Here is a 19,005-nt window from a genome sequence, read left to right on the forward strand (position 1 = left end):
TTTAGTGTTGGGCTAATCGTCAGTTTATATACAAACGTCTTTGAAATGATGGCCATTGAAAGTTAAAGCTGAAATTTTCTCTTGGACGAAATGGTTCGCGCACATTTTTCGTCCTGGTGTTGAGAACAATCCAAGCTTTATTCTTTTGCGTGTACTTTTTACAGATAATGCATAGGTAGGCACTTAGTAGGTGTAAAAGCAAACGTAGGGCGTAACATTTTAGGAGTCATTCAGCTAATGATTCAAACATTTTTTAAAGAACCAGCTCCAGGCTTGAGAAATGGTTTTTATTTAAGCCCCCAGAGACATGCGTCGCGTGCAATGTACGCAGTTTCCTCGAGTAGGTCCTTTCAGTAGTTACATTTCCATTTGGATACAGGCGCTTCTTCATAAAAAAAACACGCAACGGACGGGACTTGAAGCCACATCGCTGCAGGACGTTTCGTTCACAAGTTTTTTGACAGCGAAATCTTCCCGACCCTGTTCTGATTAGTTCGCCGTGGTAGCCGCTAAGACAACCGGTACTTGGAAAAAGGTCTTACGAGAGCATATATTTGTTTCACCGCGATTGTTCCTTTTCTGAGAAGCGCCATGAATGAAGGAACTTGTTGATTCCGTACAGAAGCCACACGAACGAGAAACGTGAAAGCATTTTCTTCTTCTAAAGCTTTACCTGCATCAGAGGAAACAAACTCACCCGCAGGTTGGCAGGATTTCTCATAACATTGTCAGAAGAAAATAAAAGGCAAACGTTCCAGGGTTTTCTTGGGGAGGCGGTGGGAACTTTTCAGAGATGATGGTGATGATGATGATGATGATTTGCAGTGGACTAAAACAACAATAACAATATGAATAATAAATCAACCGAGTTTATTTACTGTGCCCAGGAACCATAATCAGCCCTTTTGCTGGTACACGTATGGTTACAAGTACAAAGGGAGTTAACAAACATGCATTACAAATAAAACTAATCAGAATAATTGATACTATGTAACAATAAATCGTGTTTATTTACAAGCCTAGAAACAGTAGCCAGAGCTTTGTGGACTCATGCAAAGTAGTAAATTATAATATATTATTATTATTTGTATTAGTATTTTGATGTGCGAAAATATGAAGCAGCCAACATTCGTGAGTATGTATACAAAAATGAAGTGGGGCTGTATGACCCACTGCATCAATTCACTTTCGCCGTGTACAAACAAACCTGTAACGGGGATAATGAGCAGGACATTTTGGGAGCGAATTGAAACGGCAAGGCCGTTTTTGGGAACGGGTTAAAGCAGGAAGGATCCAAATGGGGAGGTCGTTTCGGGAACTGGAGCACACGCGACTGGTCAAACCGGAACTGTGTTTCGGGAATGGTTTCACACGGAACGTGTTCAAAAGTAAATGGGTTGTTTCGGGCTACATACCTTTAGATACATATATGTATCCCAAGATAGACTGCCGTCTTTAATAGAGAATTAAAGTGTTCTCCCTCATCTTCGAACCGTTATCTACAGTAGTGTTGGGCGTGCATAAATTTGTAGCTTTTTTACTTTATGTGTGGACCCACGAAGGGACAGATTTATGGGAGGGCACGGCGTAGGTATTTTATTGAAATCTCGGAGGACAAAGAAGAAAAACGATTCGTTTTATAATAGTAACATTAAGTACTTCAGTGCTGCTTCTGCCTGATGCACGCTGTACACTACTTGGAATCTCGTGCCTAAATTAGCTTCGAGGCTTATGCCTTTATGGTGCCTTATTGTAAGACGTCTTTTAGGTATTCCCAAGTAACTTTTTCATTGTCTCTTGGCAGTGTGTTGCGTCTTCTGCCCTTGTCTACGAGAACAGAACGGTTTAAGGATCAGTGTGTTGATGTCTTGCTGTGGATTGTTTCGACTGACTCTTCACGGGTCTTTTTTTCTGTGTTTTCTTTTGCAGGACATTACATACGAGGTAGAGCACTATACAAGAGGAAACACGGTCAAGTGCATAGATGTCAGTGGCCCTGTTGTAAGTGAACATCAGTTCACGCTGACTTTCGGCGATCTCTGTTAGAAGTGTACAGGTCATTGCACCTTAACTGATTGAGGTGTGCGGGGAGTGGTTCTACTATAGTCTCGAGCTTCGATGGGGTGCTTCTGATTTTCAAAACCATAGACCGGAGCGCCTGTGGGTTGCTGACCTGTGCCTTAAGAAACGAGACCTCTGTCGGTTGAGTCAATTCAGGGGTTGTTTTTAACATCTGAGCCCCCATCCTCACTTTCTCAGCAGAGGTAACACAATATATACATTAACTCCCTGCCTTTTCTAGACTGCACCTTTGTAGTGGCCTATTTGCTGTCCACGTCTTTGCTCTTTCTCTCCCAGACGAGAAAACCACGAAAGAGTACAATCCGAAACAGTCCGAAACACCAATGGATCGACTGGAAGCACAAACGGACCAATGCTGCTTTCCATTGGCCCCATGGTGTTTTGGGCTTGTCCTATCGGATGTGCAATGGTCCTGTTTTCTTAACGCCATAGCATTATTAGGCGCATTTTTTGATTCCGCCGTGGCTCCAAGCCGTCCGCTATCAGCCGTGCTCATCAGGCGTCCACGGAAATACGTCACCGCTGCCAAACGGAAGCTACGACTGAGGCTTAAAGATTTCAGGGCTCCGCTGAACCTGTAATGTGGAGCTACAACAACAGAAGTTTGGAAAGGAAGATAGTGATACAACGTCGGATACAAAACAAAGGACACGGCGTTTTCTCCTGTGGTCGCGCCTGCACGGTGAAGTTTGTTCTATGCCCAGTCGGTGGTAGCATGCTCGGAAGACACAATCTCCAGTCGTACCCGCAACTTAAGCCCTCACACCAAAGCGTCTTTTCACTTGGAGACCAAAAATATAAATTTCCGGTAATTCATGTGTAGAAGCGACTCGTGGGCTACGAGGCATGTCGTAGTGGAAGTATCCGGAAGAATTTCGACCTCCTTAAAGGGGCCCTGAAAGGCATTTTGAGCACACTAAATGAACTAGCGCAACCGTTAGATTGGGTCGTAAACGTCCTCTGTGCCAAGTATTACTCTTTTACGCGCAGCGGAAAGCTCACACTTTTATTGCGAAGTTTGTCGTTTTTTTCTCACCCTTCCCTTCGTGTTTTTGGACGCCGCCATCTTCACGTGTCTACATCATCGATTCACAGATGTCCGTCATGAGCTAGACATCCTGCTATTGGGCGGCGTTTTCACGCACTTCCGGCAAAGAGATGAGTCGTCTGCTCAGCGTCGGCTCGCCGGCTGATCTGCTAGCGGAGTGCCGGAGTGCTTGGGCATTTTACGACAAACGAAACAAGTGTAAAACAAACGCTTAACCGTTTGTATTGAATGCAACACGGCCATAACACTACATGAATATTCTGTTACCTGAGTACGTTCCATAAAGAAAGCGTTGAAGCCCGGTGGCACTTCTTTCGTGCAATCGCAGAGAACGCCCTGAGCCGAATGCCCGGGTTTGACGCATACATTTTATTCAACTTCAAAACAACCAAGAGATGCGTTTCTAACGAACATAACGTCATAACATGCGTTGAAAGTCTGAACCACGATTGACAGAGGATGGGTTGCCTCCTGCCCGTCGTAAATTGGGTACTCACCTCGCGCGCGCTTTGCGGGGACGAACAGCGTCACTTAACTCTGGCGCACAAGCCGATGGCTTTTAGCCACGCACACAGCACATACCCCATGCGAGGTTGAGTCGTACGTCGCTCGAGAAAGATAATCCAGACCATGGGAAGCACTATCTACCCGCAGAAGCACAACGTCGCATTTCATCGCGAAACAAAGGCGTCCACAACACACACACCATCGCCTCCTGTAATGCCAAACGCATCTTTAACTTACGAATGGGAGTGAGTGGTACGCCTACAGTGCCCACATGTCGCGAAGTGGGGCCCCAAGCTGAACCGGGATCACGCAACCGTAACTGACTTCTGGAGCGGTTTGTGCCTTGTTGCCAAGGCAACCGATGTTTGAGATTGTCAAAGAAATGGCGCTCGCTCTAGCGCTAGAAAGCTCAGAGCCGCGGCGGATCATGTTTTGCCAACGTTGCCGCTCTCCACCACGCGCCGACCCAAGCTGAACTGGTCACATGATTGAAGCGTTTTGTGCACGGTTTCTGTATCGATTTAATATGACTTTTTCACATGCCGCCGCCAGGAATTACCACCGCCGCAAAATAAGACCCGGCACCAGCGGGGCCACATCTCATATACGGCGCTTTTTTGGATAAACAGTGCGCGGTGCATCAAGGGAATAAGCGCACGACCCTCCCCGTGAGACTGGGAGTTCGGCGCCGATAAAAAGTCATGTGCCGCCAGCAACGTACACCTCGAAAGGGCAAGGCCAGGCCGCCGCATACATGCGGCCAGATTTTTCGTTCGCTTTTCCAGCCTTGATCGGAGTGCGGGATTCATGGTGTCAACAAAGCTTGCCCGTAGCATACGACAGTCTGAGCAGCGCAATAGCGGAAGTACAGTCGGGGACTTAATTTTGCAGACCACGCGAGCGCGTGGCAAAAGCCACCGATGCGCGCTCTGGAGGCCCGGCGCCTGTTGTCGAGACCAGCGCGGCGCGCATGCGCGACCTGTTTTACTCGCGGGCACGCCGATTTTCTCGCTTCCTGCAGCGGTGCACGGCCGGACTGGAGCAGCGGCGAGCGCGCACTGCGCGCCCGCCGCTCCTCCAGCCCGGCCGTGAGCGGTGCTGCAATGGTCACTCAAGCACCGCATAGCGACGCCTTTGTAGCATTCCTTCCTTCCCGATGGCACATTTGGGGCTGACGATTGCGAGGGCTTTGGCGCAAGTGCTCCTCGCGTCCTGATAAACACTTGCGCGGAATGCTTTATTTGTTTGTTTGGTGCTTTATCGTTGATAGACGATGAGACGAGCGGCTTGCGAACGGGTCACCGAATGAAGCGCGTATGAAGCAGTCTCACGGTACCGCGCTACCGACGACGAAATGCCAGCTGTATGAATAGCGCACCTTTATACACCTTGTTTATTTTGTAATTTGGCCACTGAACATATATTTCAGCTCACTCTCCGCTGCCCATAAAGTAGGCGACTTGCAAGTTTTATAAAAGAAATCATTTCGGTGTTGTTGCTGGCTAGTTAATTACATCAAAATGATAAAAATACGTACTCACATAAATTGTCTGTTCGCTCTGCCCATCGCATTCGTAAAAATGGCACCTCGGGTTCCCATTGAATGCCGCAAAATTATTCGCTACCTTTGAGAAGCCGTTTTTCAAAGGGAAGTTTGCCGGCTTACTAATAGACCAAGACATTCTGTTATCCCAGGAATTCTTGCTTACTGGGATGAATTGCTCCAAGGACAGAACAGTTCTTCAAGGTCGGCTTCCATTGATTCATTATGAGGTTTTAACGCACCGATACTACACAGGCGATTAGGCACGCCGTAGTTGAAAGCTCCGGATTAATTTTGATTACCTGGGGATATTTAACATGCGCCGAAATCCCGAACACACTGAGCATTTTCGCTTTTCGCCACCATTAGAAAAAGGCACCTTGCAGATGCCAAGCAGACGGAAGGACAAGGTCAACAACGAAACCGGAGGACAAGCTTATTGTTTTTCAGTGGTTGAACACCCGTTCATTAGTGACAAAAACATTCGGAATACCCTAAGTAGCGATCAGTATTACGGCGAAAAGTAGCGAATAACGTTATGGCATTCTTCTATGGGAACCCGAGGTGCCGGTTTAAATAATGCCTACGCGCAGAACGAACAGACAATTAAAATGAGTATGTCTTTCAATCATTTTTAAGTAAGGAAGTCGACATTAAAAATAAAACAGGATTTCGTTTATAAAACTTGCAAATCGCCTACTTTATGGGCAGCGGAAAGTGAGCTGAAATATATGTTCAGCGGCCAAATTACAAAATAAACAAGGTGAATAAAGGTTCGCTATCCGGCATTTTGTCGTCGGTAGCGCGGTACCGTGAGACTGTGCTTCATACGCGCTTCATTCGGGGCCGCCGTTCGCAAGCCGATATTCCCATCGTCTATCAATAATAAAGCACCAAACAAGCAAATAAAGCATTCGGTGCAAGTGTTTATCAGGACGCGAGGAGCACTTGCGCCTAAGCCCTCGCAATCGTCGCGTTAGGCCCCAAATGTGCCATTGGGAAGGGGAAGAAAGGAATGCTACAAAGGCGTCGCTATGCGGTGCTTGAGTGACCATCGCAACACCGCTGCAGGAAGCGAAAAAATCCTCGTGCCTGCGAGTAAAACAGGACGCGCATGCGCACCGCGCAGGTCTCGACAACAGGCGCCGGGCCTCCAGAGCGCGCATCGGTGGCTTTTGCCACGCGCTCGCGTGGTCTGCAAAATTAAGTCCCCGACTGTACGTCACCGCTGCGGAGCGCAGCATCATGAGAGGCAAGGCTCGCGCGCCGTCAACAGCGGAGAGTAAGTCAAAAGGAGGAGGAAACGCGGAGCGACGATAATGCGCTGTTTTTGATTTACGATTTCTCAGCTAATACTCATCGCTTTAACAAAATTCTTGCGGGAGGAGATTGCAAATACATTGCTTTATTTGGGTACATGTACGTCCATGCATCGGCGGAAGGTATTTCAGGACCCCTTTAAGATCTTTAACGTGCGCCGAAATGTCGACACACTGGCGTTGTTGTTTTCTGCTTCCACTACAAAAACCGCCGTTGCGGCCGGGCATTGAACAAGCGTCCTTGGGCGCAGCAGCGCAAAGCTTTAGCCACTGGACTACCGCTGTTTGTTTTCAACCGGGACTTATGCCGGCACCAACAGTGGGTGACCTAACTAAACCAGGGACAAAGGATTAACGCCGATCTCTCAGAAATCAAGGAAGGCATAGATTATAAGCCGAAAATAGCTAAAACAAAGCCGACTATTTAGAGCCTAATCATATAAGTCTTTAAAATACTTGTCAATGTTCTCACGGTTATGTCTCCTCGTTAAGCCCGGTTTGGTAAAGGACAGATGGCGCCACGCCGCCAAGTTAAATATCACCCTAGAAATAGGTACCAAAATCTTCCCAGAAAACAGCCACGTAGACTGATCGGTGGGGTTCTAGATAAGCGGGTAGTTCCCAACTCACAATACACAAAAAAAGAAATCATTTAACCAATTATTGCCCACAAGCAAAACGTCCAACAAACAGAAGAGCAAGAAAAAGAGAAAAGAAACGACAAGACTTACGCAACCACTTATCATGACCAGAGTACTGCAGAGCCTGCCATACTACAAATTTACTCGCACCAAAGAAAGTGAAAAAAACGTCATCATTAGGACAGCATGTAAAGCAGTTCACAACCTCACAATTTTGACCGTGAGACGAACTAACAAAGGGTGGACGGACCACCAGCGTAACAGAATGAACTTGCAAAGACGGGTCTAGAAGAAGGGGAAGGCCATTAACTCGATGGCGGGAAGAAATAACGATACTCCGAGCAAAGAATGGACTCGGGAAGCGCAGGAAAGGAGCGGGTCAAGGTCAATGGGAGAGGCCTTCACGCTGCAGTCATCCTAAATAGGATGTTGGTGATAATGACCATGAATAGGTCGTGAACTTGTGTCTTCCTAATGCATTTCAAGAAATCGGAGAAACGACTCTCCTAGCACCAAGAAAGTGGATGCAAAAACAAAATCTTGGAGGGGGCATCATACCCCCTTTGAAAAGAAACAGACACCCCAAACAGGCCCTTCCAATAGAAAAGAAAAGACAGGCACACCCCCCAACCCCTTTGAAAAAAAAAAACACTGCACGCCATGATAGACACGGCACCGATCCGGCGACCCCCATAAAAACTCCCCTATACAAAACCAAAATATGGATACAATCCTACACAAGAAGGGGCGGTATGACACGCTCAAGTTCATTCGGGGAAAGTTGCAATATCATGAGACCACAGTACACACCGACTCCGGAATGTATGAAAGCACTAGGCCCCAATTGTAGTTGACTACCCTGGCAATCTTTGTGGCTGCATGACTCTCCAACATACCGGAACAAAGATGTGAAATTTGGGGCCATCCTCTTGGCAATCCTAATAGCGGAAGTATCAAATAGAAGCGTAACATCATTACAGACTCACAAAGGATGTTACACAGTTATCTGGAGGCAGAATACCAAGCGCTTCGGTACGATATCCCCATTCATAATGCAGAAAGTTAACAACGTCACCTGGACAGCCGGATCCAATGGTCTGGAAGCGAGCGACGCACTATGCTAGAGGCACACGAACTCACATACTCTGTTCCTTGTGACCACCACTACCACACTGCCCTCTTTGAAAAATGGTGAGAACGAATCCTCATCCTATTCCTAGGAACACAATCCTTCCCTTTGCTACGCCGAGGTCTCGATGCCGAAGAATCACAAACTCGGTGGACGAAAAACCAACACAGTTATCTGAAAATCCATGTGCGTTGGTGTTCGGTGGGAACATCAGACATTAACTTAGAACTCTGCTAAAACAGGGGAAACATCCACCCACTTGCACGCAACCTAGCCATGTCCAAGGGTATGGCCAGGGGAGCACAACTCAAACAACGTATTCCACTTATTTGATGCATGGGAGGTAGATTTGACCAGCTCGTTACCTCAAGCTCAGCGGGAGCTGATTGAGAGGGTGTCACAGAATTGCGAGGTAATTTAGTGGCGGATGTGCCGGACGGGAGGAGAGACAAATAACTCCTCCCTACGTCCGAATTCAAGGATGTGGTTCAGACCTGCTAACGGGCGATAGGTCCACGCCTGATTGGCCGCTGGGGGGGGAGGTACAAGATGGGGCACGGGATAGCCGTTTCAAAACAAAGCACATTTAGTTTCTCCACATACACAGGAAATCAAAAACAGGCTGACACAGAGGGTATGACGACTAAACAACGTACTGCAGTTAACACCCCGTCGGGTTCAGAGCTGCCAAGAAACCGACACAGAGTACACTGATCACAATGAAGGAAATGGTCCCCGCCGTTACGAGCCCAAGAAGGAGACATTAGATGAAGGGTGATAGTAAACTGTACAATAGGTGGGGCTGGAGGCTTCCCCCAACTGCTAACAAAGGCTGAAGTAGGCGGATATAGAAGCCCGTGCAGTCCACTTAGAGAAGTACATCAGAGAAGACGAGTTGAAAGAGTCCGAAGAAGGGTGGAGATGGAGAGAACAGCTTAGCTGCGGTCCGGCTGATGGTCTCGCTGGGGTGACGGAGCCTGTCGGCCGTCTGTGGTTGGGCGAGGCTCATCAGTGACGAAATTTGGGCGAACTTCGGCCGCGCACTTTCCCCTCCTTGAGGCCATCTTCGGGGGCCCGGAGTTCACCGTCGTCGTCGCTCGGACTCGCCAGCACAGCCCTTAAGGCCGACGCCGCGTCCCGGCCGTCCGTCCGGCCACCGCCAGTTCTCACTCCATTCTCCCCGCAAACCCCATGCTGCACCGTGCACACAGTCCCTCGGGCCGCGCGTCTACCGAGAATCCGCGGGGCGTAGGCTTTCGTTGGCCGCGATACTCTCGCCTATTTCTCTCCCCCCCCCCGAAACATATGGCCAGCCGACCCGGGTGCGACAATGGAGGCGAAAAAACTCGCTCGCTACGCCGTACGCCTCATCTTGGCCCAAAAATGGCGAGCGGCAAAAACAAAAAACAGTCAAGGAGGGACATGAATTTTGCGGCAGAGGGAAAGGGAACTCGGAGCAGCTGCATCTGGTGCCGTAGACTCAGGTTCCGCCTTTGAGCTCCCTGCCATCTCTTTACCCCACCTTCCTGAACCACAACTATTTCTTTCTGAACAAAGATCTGCTCTGTCTCTCTCCCTCTCCCTCTCTCTCTCTCTCTCTCTCTCTCTCTCTCTCTCTGAAAAAATCAAAGTTGTTCAGCCCGGCCTAGCCATCACAGCATAAACATTGTGATACACTGACACTGACTCCTCCTCGCTCAAACTGACCAACACCTAGCATTTTCAACTTTTCACGCTCCCAATTAAAGCCACAGAAGCGCAGAGCCTTTGTTTCTCCTCAGACACAGAGATTAAAAACCATGGTTGCTAGTCTTGCTCTTTCCGATACCCTTTCATGCTCGTGAAGCACAGACCGGAAATGTAGCAGCTGCGTACGAGCACGCTCCGTAGGAGCCGAAGTATCGCTATCGCGCCTTACATCTTAGGATACAAACGTAGATGTCTGCAACTTTTTTTATTTCCTGGCAGGGAGGCTTAACCTAGTGCGAATGATCAAATTTGTTGACCTTACATAAGGTTATAGTGGCCGTTTATGGTCGGACACGCCCCTACCTCACTACCTTTTTGGGCTACACGAGAGCCTAACGCTGCTCCTGATCAAAAACGCTGTCTCTGCGTATCGTGTCCTTTTCTGCAAAAAATGATCGCAAACATCAGTCCCCAACAAAAGGCCAGACCAAAGCAGTTCGAGTGGGGAGGACACCTGTGGAAACCTTCAGCAAGTTTCTACTTGCGCACTCTGAATACAACGCCACGCCTCACCTCATTGCCGAGTGCCTTGAGAACAGTGTGGGCAAAGATTGCAACGCCAAGGAATTCTGTTGTAGTGACCTCCTTGCAGAGGTTGATCAGGAATACCAGATGTGAGAATCTTCTGGAACAAGACTCTCTGCCAGAACTAAAAGTGACCGTTACTCTTAAATGAAACCTAATGAGTGCTACCCAGGGCTTCAGCCCAAAACGGGAACTGCTTCCAGGTACAAAAGTTGATCTACTATTTCACAGGGCTGGCGAAGGTGTTACAGATGCACGACGGATAACAATCCACCATGCTAATTAACAAACTCATCCCAGACATGAATTTCTTATATTCAACCGTTTCGTACATATAGCTTTAACATCCTGCCCCATCAGTTTTTACGTGCTAAACCTGCAGAGGTAGATCATTGCTGTATCAGTAATGAAAGTCGAGCTAGTTGTTATGGTTTCATTCGTCTAACAGCGCTGAGACGGCGGGGACAAAGGAAGGACAAACACGGCGTTGTCTAATAACTACAAGTTATTGAATAAATTTTATTTGATAAACAGCGCCGTGTTCATCCTTCTTTCTATCTCCCTGTCGCCTCAGCGCTGTTAAAAGAATGAAGATCATTGCTGCACTTGATCCACCTTTGCATGGCCACGTTATTTAATCTTTTCGAGAAAAACGGGTGTGGTGCCCAACGTGCGAGGGGATGATCATTCCACAGAAAGCTGCAGTATACAAAAAAACAACAGACCGCGTAATTCACACCCCGCATATTATCGTTCTCGCGACACATTCGAAAATAAAAAAAGCACTACCGATTACTATACTTCATAATGCGAAATTTGTGCGCAGCGCGAACTGCAGTCTTCTCAGTCATAACAAAACTTGTTGCTGAGCTAGTTGGTACATATTTTAAGGAAGAAGAAAACGTGGCGCAACTAGACGTAGACGAAAGAAAGATGTCTTACCTCGTTTCTTTCGTCTACGTCTAGTTTGCGCCACGTTTTCTTCTTTCTCAGTCACGGTGCATATCTACTGCCTCTCAGTTAGTGCCGCGTGATCAGCGAACGCACGGCGGCACGCACTACTCTGCTCTTATCTTGCAGCACGTCGCCGCCGCCGAGCATGGTGTTTCAAATCGGGTTTGAACCTCTTGTGCAAGTGTAACGTGGCGTTGATGAACCACGAACGGAGTAGGAGCGCTCGGCGAAAATGTTAGGGAAAGGCAGTGACAGATATGACGCCATAGCAACACGTGCCGCCCTCCGCCTCACACTTTCGCCAGACTCTCCTCTTCTGTTTACCTTGTGCTTTCCGTGTCTCGCTCGCTCGCTCGCTCGCTCGGTGACGCGAACATCACCGCAGCCACTGCCAAACCACGATACCAGGCGCCAAAGTGCTCCGCATTAAAATGGTCTAGCTCATAGTATTTTTGAATCCCTCTTTCTCTACAAACAGGCAACCTTGTGTGGTTCTTCATACATTGGCACAACTTGCTAGTGGGGAATTTGATCTCCACAGCAATGGTTTTCAACCATCAGTGAGTCAAGGATTTCTTTTGGCATTGCATCAGTAATGCAAGACGTCATGATGAAGTATACTGGTATGCGTCATATTGCCCAGCGATTTTCTGCTGCAGTTATTCCCCTATGCACCCATCCTATGCCCAGCTCTTGGCCATCTGGCTTTCTTGACTAGCTGCCGTGCTGTGCAAAAGCTATTTTTGCGGGGGCGTGGCAATAAACTAACATTTTTTAATTAAGCACCGATTGTAACGAATCTTAGTGCACACGTCCAGTTTAATAAGTGAATGTCAAAACATAAATCAGTTTGTACCTATCTTGTGTATTTTTGAAGTTATCAATACATCCTTCCACTTATAGTTCATCCTTTATTTAAAGAACCAGTAAAGCTTAAATTTCTCCTAATTGTTGTGCCACTGTGTTCAGAAAGGTGTCGGGTGTGCAAAAAAGGTGCTCGTTTATTTTTGTCGCCTCAGGAGATACCACCAAAAATGGAACAACATTCAGGCCCCATCCAAATGGTGACAAAATGGGCGTGTGCTGAAAATTTGTATATGCTTTTTAAATGTACTTATAGCTACGAAGCCTTGAAAAAACTGGCAAAGCTTGCATAAGTCCTCATAAGTTCCTCAGGCCAAGCATTACATGTGCGGTGGCGCTTGATGGCAGCTGGGGTATGCGGAGGCGCGTACGTGCAGAACGCATGCGCGGCGTTCTCCTGGAGTCGCGTGGAAGTTCCGCGGAGCAGGCTTTGCGCCAGCGGCGGCGTTGTTGGTTGCTAGCCAACGCGAGACACCTCTTGGGGTTTTTTCAAGTTTTTCTTGCCAGTTGTGTTTTCGCCAAAGCCACTGCGGGAGCCAGGTACACTGGGCGGTCACTGCAAGGCAGGCGATCAAGAGCACTCGGAATTTTTATGGTATTTCTAACGCGTTACGCATCATGCCCCACACATTACGGCCTGCTGTAATAGCCCCGCTGTTAACTAATGGACAGCGTTATCATGCGCAATCCACCTTTGTGAAATTGTGGCGAGAAAATTGGAAGTAAGTTAGGCTCTATTATTTTTTTCATTAAGGAATGAAATAATTAGAAGGATGCACTCATACTTGGAAAACTATACAAAATAGCTGCAAACTGATTTTTGTTTCAACAATGCCAAAGTCAATTCTACTTGTGCACCGAGTTTGGTTACAATCGGTGCACAAAAAGAAAATGTTGTTTTATTGGCCCCCTTGAACTCGGCGAATAAGTCAAACGTACTAGTCATGCAGGAAGGCCATTTTCTTGTGTTTCCAAAGAGGTAAGAAAAAAGGGGAGACTCGCAGAATGTTTTCAGAACCTTCTCTAAAGCCTTCGTTGACTCCTTGAGCTCTGCAGACTGCCATTTGGGGACATCTGCTCTACACAATACCAATACAATAATTTGGATATTAATATACTTTTCTAAACTATTTTAGCCCAGACGATCAACTAGAAATATATTTATCATTCCTGAATTATGCGCAAAGATTACGTATTACGAGGCAAAAATATGGCTACATGTCAAGTTCTCAACGAATACATGCAGCAGCCTTGTTATAGATAGATTTTTCAACAAGAACGATAAAATCATTAATTTCATTTTGGCAACCCCACCTTCTAAATAGGCTGTTCTCTTCTGGCAGCGTTAGTTTAGTTCTGGCGAATTTACAAGGATTGAGAACCAGAGAAGTCTCTACCACTGTGACCTGGCATATATCGAGGCTGTAATGGACAAATCCCTCCCTTATGGTACAAAACTCCTGGATACCTCTTGTGATAAAAAAAACATGAAACAATGCTTTTTTAGGATTTTGAACGTACCGAACGACAATTGAATCACAATTAAGGTTAGCCGCTCTCAAAGTAAAAGTGGTCAGATAAGCAAACGAAAAATACTTCCAACCGTGAAACCCTGCTCAACATCATATATGACCGTTACGATAAAACACATTAGATCATTTAGGGCAACATATATAACATGATACTTTCGTCTGGAAGAGTATCGTGGCATAATCGATACACCACAAAAGTATTTCAGCACAGAAATAAGGATATATTCTCATGTGATCTTGTAAAGCCAAAGGTCGAAGGCAATATTCATGTGAATGAACTTTTAATGTGAGACACCGCCGCCAAGATGACGACAACGAAGGACTGCTCCCCGGAACACACCCTCAACACAAACTCTCGCGCGCGTGGCTTGCTTTCACAGCTCGAGCATCTCTTTTTAAAGCGTTCTTCACAGCCAGTTCTGTTATTACCAAAGCGTACGTAAGGCTTGAGGTCACCCCCAATCGCGCATTGGCTGTACCCGTCATTATATGGCAAAGATATCTCTACAGAAATACTGATATTCAAAAGGATCTGTAAGACACGTTTCGCAATATTTTTGTATCTTATACTGCTCAGCAAGTGACCATTCTGCCGAATCCCCAACCTCATTGATTGTTTCTTTTTATCATAGATCGCTACCGGCGACAGTTCCGGCAGCCTACAAATCCTCCATTTTGACGAGTCAAAATTGTGCACTTGTAAGGTAAGCTATACACACCCTTGGGTCACCATCATGTTTTGTTATTAGATGCGACGCTGAGAGCATCTCTTGTCGGCGGCCCTGTCCTTCCTGGGTGCGTCCGTCGTCGGCGTCCGCACTCTCCTCCGCTCACCCCCTCTCCTCTCCGATAGCGAACACTCTCTCGCGAGGGGCATTGGATTGGATTCGATTGGCTTGGCTTGGCTTGGCTTGGATTGGATTTGGATTGGATTGGATTAAAGCTGACTGTGTTGGATTGTGTTGCGTCATAGCCGCGGCAGACGCACTGGCGCCGGCGCGTGCTCAGGTGAGAGCGAACACTCTCTCTCAACATCTGCGGGTGTGCGGCCCAGCGCGCTCTCACTCCGCCGGTGGGCGGCGCTGCGCGCGGTGCTGAGCATGTGCAGGACTCTCTCTCTCCGCGTTCTCCTCTCCTTCGGGCGCGCTGCGCATATAAGCGGTGTGCCGCTCTCCGGCGGCCTTTCGGTCGACGGTTGCTCTCCTCTTGCGCTTGAACTCCCCTCAGCGTCGCATCACACCAGGGTTCCCGTGAGGGGAGGTGGGCGTAATTTTTGTTTTTCTTCCTTTTACATTCAATTTATCTATGGGGGTCAATGATGCAAGCCTATATTCTACTTGTAAAGCGAAAAGAAAATAAAACCAGTTCCACTCAGCGTGAAAGCTGTCGGGAAGTGCGGCGTCCGCCAAGAGGGGCTGTGGCGCCCTCTATTGACTAGTTTTAGTATCGCCCTTGCGTTGATACCAAAAGTAGTCAATAGAAGGCGGTGCAGCCCCCAAACAGAATTATAAGTAGACTCCGGAATGAGTTGAGGGTTTATTATTTTGGGGTAGTTAATGCGGTGTTCTATGATTTTTTGTTCTTATTTAAATTATTGTGTACTTATTTTTGGTCAAGCAACGGCAGCGTCCATGGAAACGGCGCAAATGGCGCCCAAAACTTTGCATATGAGGAACATGTAAACTTGATCATTTTGTTGTTTTGGTGGATAATCTCTTTTCAGCACATCTGTCGTAACACCTGCCGCGTAAGAAGATTATGGGATGCAATAATGGTCCACAGAAAACTGTTGAACATCTGTTGACCAAAGAACTGGCATGTTGAGACCTAGTTCAGGGAACATCTTGTCAGTGATTGGCTGGGGTGTACGTAGTTGCGAGCAGTCAAACCTCGTTAATACGTACCCGCTTAACATGTAGTTGTGGTTTAAACGTAGTTTCGAAGATTCCCCCACCCAACCCCCACTGAACCCCATATTGGCTTCCCGCTTAAGCCGTAACCGACCGATCGTTGCCCTTCAAACAGTTAGTGAGCACTATTTTCATTCTTGTTCCACACTCACAGGCACAAAGTCGGCAAAATATCATATGCGCAGAGGCTCGATGCTCGAGCTTCGACGCCCAGAAGACAGTTGCCAGCGATGGTGACATTAAAACATGGCCACCATGATGTATTTTTTGGTCATACAGCTGTCGCCGATTGCAGCGCACAAAAGCATGGCTTTTGAGATTAGCTTCCGGTAACACAACGAAGGTGCTCGTAGGGGTGTGAATTCGCTGTCGCCGTCGAATCCAATTCAATCAAGTTCAAGATGTTACCGCGCAAAAGCGTATTTTTTTCCTTCATTCCGCCAGAGTGTTTCTGGTCGTGGTGGTGATGTAGCATTCAACGGTATCTGCTGTTGCATGTCGTGTTCTGTTTCTTTTCCTTCTTATGTGTGTGCGGGGGGCGGCGTTGAATTCACACATCAAGACTGCATTATGCCGAAGTATCGCGTTGTTAGTGTGAAAGAATAACCAGAAATTTTTCCAGCATTGAGAACGGAACGTAGTTCTTTTACGGCAGGTAAGTAGCCGCTACACTGGCATTGGTGGTGAATCGGTACATTAGAGCGTACCTAACCGTCGTTCCCGGCCGACTGCGTATTTAGCCGGGTTTGACTGTATGTGGCCTTCTCAGGGTGCTTCCCATAGCACTATATGGCGAGCGATTTGTAAGCTGTGTCATGGTGCTCTTATTCTGCATCCTTATGCTCATAGTTCTCACAGTCCGTGCATGAATACGCTGTTTTGATTTAAGCTGACAGTATTTTAGCTGGAAAACAAATGATTAGTCTTGGCAAGAAATACGTTAATCTAAGGCAAAGCCGGGGGAATTGGGATGAGGTGCGCGGTTCGGTTACGTTAAGGTCGCAATTAATTTCCACAGTAATTATTTTTGTAGCCTCTGCTTGAGAATTCTTATATACAATGGTAGAAGCAACACGTTTTTATTACGTCTCTTAACAGAACACGTATACAGTCGGTTGCTGAGTTCAAACCGCTAAATAACAAAACACAAGAAATAGTAGCCTTCGAATGTTTAGAGCGAAACTCAGCAAAGGTTTTACTGTCCTCAGTGCATACGACCAGCAAACGTATTCCTGCTCAGACTTGACGCTCAGGTCGAAAAACTGAATGACCTTTGAAGTCCCTTTTATTCTTGTGCGGTTTATTTCTCCGTGGTGAAAGTACGGTTCTGTTTCGCAGATTGAGTCCTGCGGCCTCAAGTTTGTGAGACAGGACGATTTGCTGCTCCACCGTGGAGTGGCGCACAAGAATGATGCATGCTGACATTCCGTGCCACCCCTATGAACCTGGAGAGGTGAGTCACACAGCTTTCAGAGCAACAAGGTTTTTTTACCTTGATCAATTGAATCCCATTGCCAATTGAATCCCAGCAATTGCCTACAAATCCGTGCTCCAAAATAAAAGATGTGACGAAACAGCAAGGAAGCAAAATGCATCAGAAAAAGAGAGGGGGGATTCCGATAGAGTTATCTAACAAGCACGTCTTTTTCTTTTACACCCGGTACTTAAAGTAAAAACAAAAAACATCAGTTTTATATATTCATGGTTTGACAAAAGGGCACGCACGTATTGGTATTTTTAAAAATGCAGTTCCTTCAAAAGCAAAAAAAAACATCACTCATTCATATCTTCCTCCCTCGGAGATGGTTTATGCCTCCGTCTCCAATTAGGTAATCTTGGGCATCATTGGGATTGCATAGTTTCCCTCCGCACCGAAGATTCTACCCATAGTCTTAAAGAAGCCAATGCCAGGCTTTGAAAATATTGTCACGAAGACAAGGACGATGCAGTTGTCTTGAATGAGAAACACGTTCATTGGAGCGAACTTGTGCTCCCCTAACAACTCAAAAGAATACAGAGGCGGCGAAGCAGCGCTCAACAAAGTGAATTGCACAGGCGAGTGTCGTCGAATCGAATGCCCCGGCGTCCGCACTGCAGGCTTTTTATCTTTTGGCGCGCGTGGTTCTCGAAACGTCGATTCGCATCGAGAACACAGTAGATCCAAGAGGATTATTCTGGGCTGTTCACGTTAGATCGGAATGCTCTCCCTATCACAACAGATAACACATGCGGCACAGAAAGAAAGAATGGAACACCGCTTCCCTTGGCGCAGAGATAACACAGACCGGCGCAGCCGGGCGGTAAAAGCAAAACACAAATAAACAAACCCAATGTATGGTTCGCGGCATTACCCCCCTTCTAAGAGTGCATCGACCCGATGCTAACATAAGCGACAGTCCGAACAAATGAAAATAAAAGTTCATCATCGTCCGTAGAAAGGTTTTAAGCGAACCACGTGGACGACTTCAGGCCGCGTGCGTTGTCGTGATGTGCCGGAGTCACCATCGGGGATCACTTCGTAGGTAAGTTGGCCAACACGTCGTAGAATCTGGTAGGGTCCGAAATACCATCGCAGGAGCTTCTCACTGAGTCCGCGTCGTCGGATGGGAGTCCAAACCCACACACGATCCCCTGGTTGGTACTCGGCGTCTCGGCGTCGGAGGTTGTAGCGGCCCGCATCCACCAGCTGCTGGTCCGTTATACGAAGTCGAGCGAGCTGGCGGGCCTCCTCCGCACGTTGAAGATATCCGTGGACGTCGGCGTTGAGGTCGTCGTCTTCTACTTGCGGAAGCATGGCGTCGAGCATCGTAGTCGGCCTTCTACCGTAGACAAGCTCGAACGGTGTCAGCTGCGTCGTCTCCTGGATAGCCGTGTTGTACGCAAACGTGACATACGGGAGCACTTCGTCCCAAGTCTTATGTTCAACGTCAACGTACATTGACAGCATACCTGCGATTGTCTTGTTCAGACGTTCTGTTAGTCCGTTCGTTTGGGGGTGGTACGCCGTCGTTCTTCGTTGATCCGTGTTGCTGTAGCGTAATACTCCTTGCATCAGCTCCGCAGTAAATGCCGTTCCGCGGTCTGTGATTAGGACTTCCGGGGCTCCATGTCGCAGCACAACTTGGCTTATAAAAAACTTCGCCACTTCTTGTGCAGTCCCCCTCGGAAGAGCGGCGGTCTCTGCGTAGCGCGTCATGTAGTC

The 19,005-nt window shown here is 47.4% G+C and overlaps 1 protein-coding gene across 2 annotated transcripts in view; it reads left to right on the plus strand.

Moving 5' to 3' along the window:
• Positions 1–1,931: 1,931 nt before the first annotated feature.
• Positions 1,932–19,005, plus strand: part of LOC144149211 (uncharacterized) — a 94,344-nt gene continuing 77,270 nt past the window's right edge. Inside the window, exons 1-2 of one of the 2 annotated variants that reach the window (XM_077680746.1) lie at positions 1,932–2,001; positions 17,142–17,256. In XM_077680746.1, the coding sequence (XP_077536872.1) occupies positions 17,212–17,256 (45 nt within the window). In that variant the 5' untranslated portion in view covers positions 1,932–2,001; positions 17,142–17,211. Of the gene's footprint in view, positions 2,002–14,525; positions 14,598–17,141; positions 17,257–19,005 lie in introns of those variants that run through there. The other variant, XM_077680745.1, reaches the window with a different exon arrangement.

This window comes from Haemaphysalis longicornis, unplaced genomic scaffold (genome assembly GCF_048455015.1).
Source record: "Haemaphysalis longicornis isolate Haplotype H1 unplaced genomic scaffold, Haemaphysalis longicornis Haplotype H1 scaffold_8, whole genome shotgun sequence".
In the NCBI taxonomy this organism is placed as follows: Eukaryota; Metazoa; Arthropoda; class Arachnida; order Ixodida; family Ixodidae; genus Haemaphysalis; species Haemaphysalis longicornis.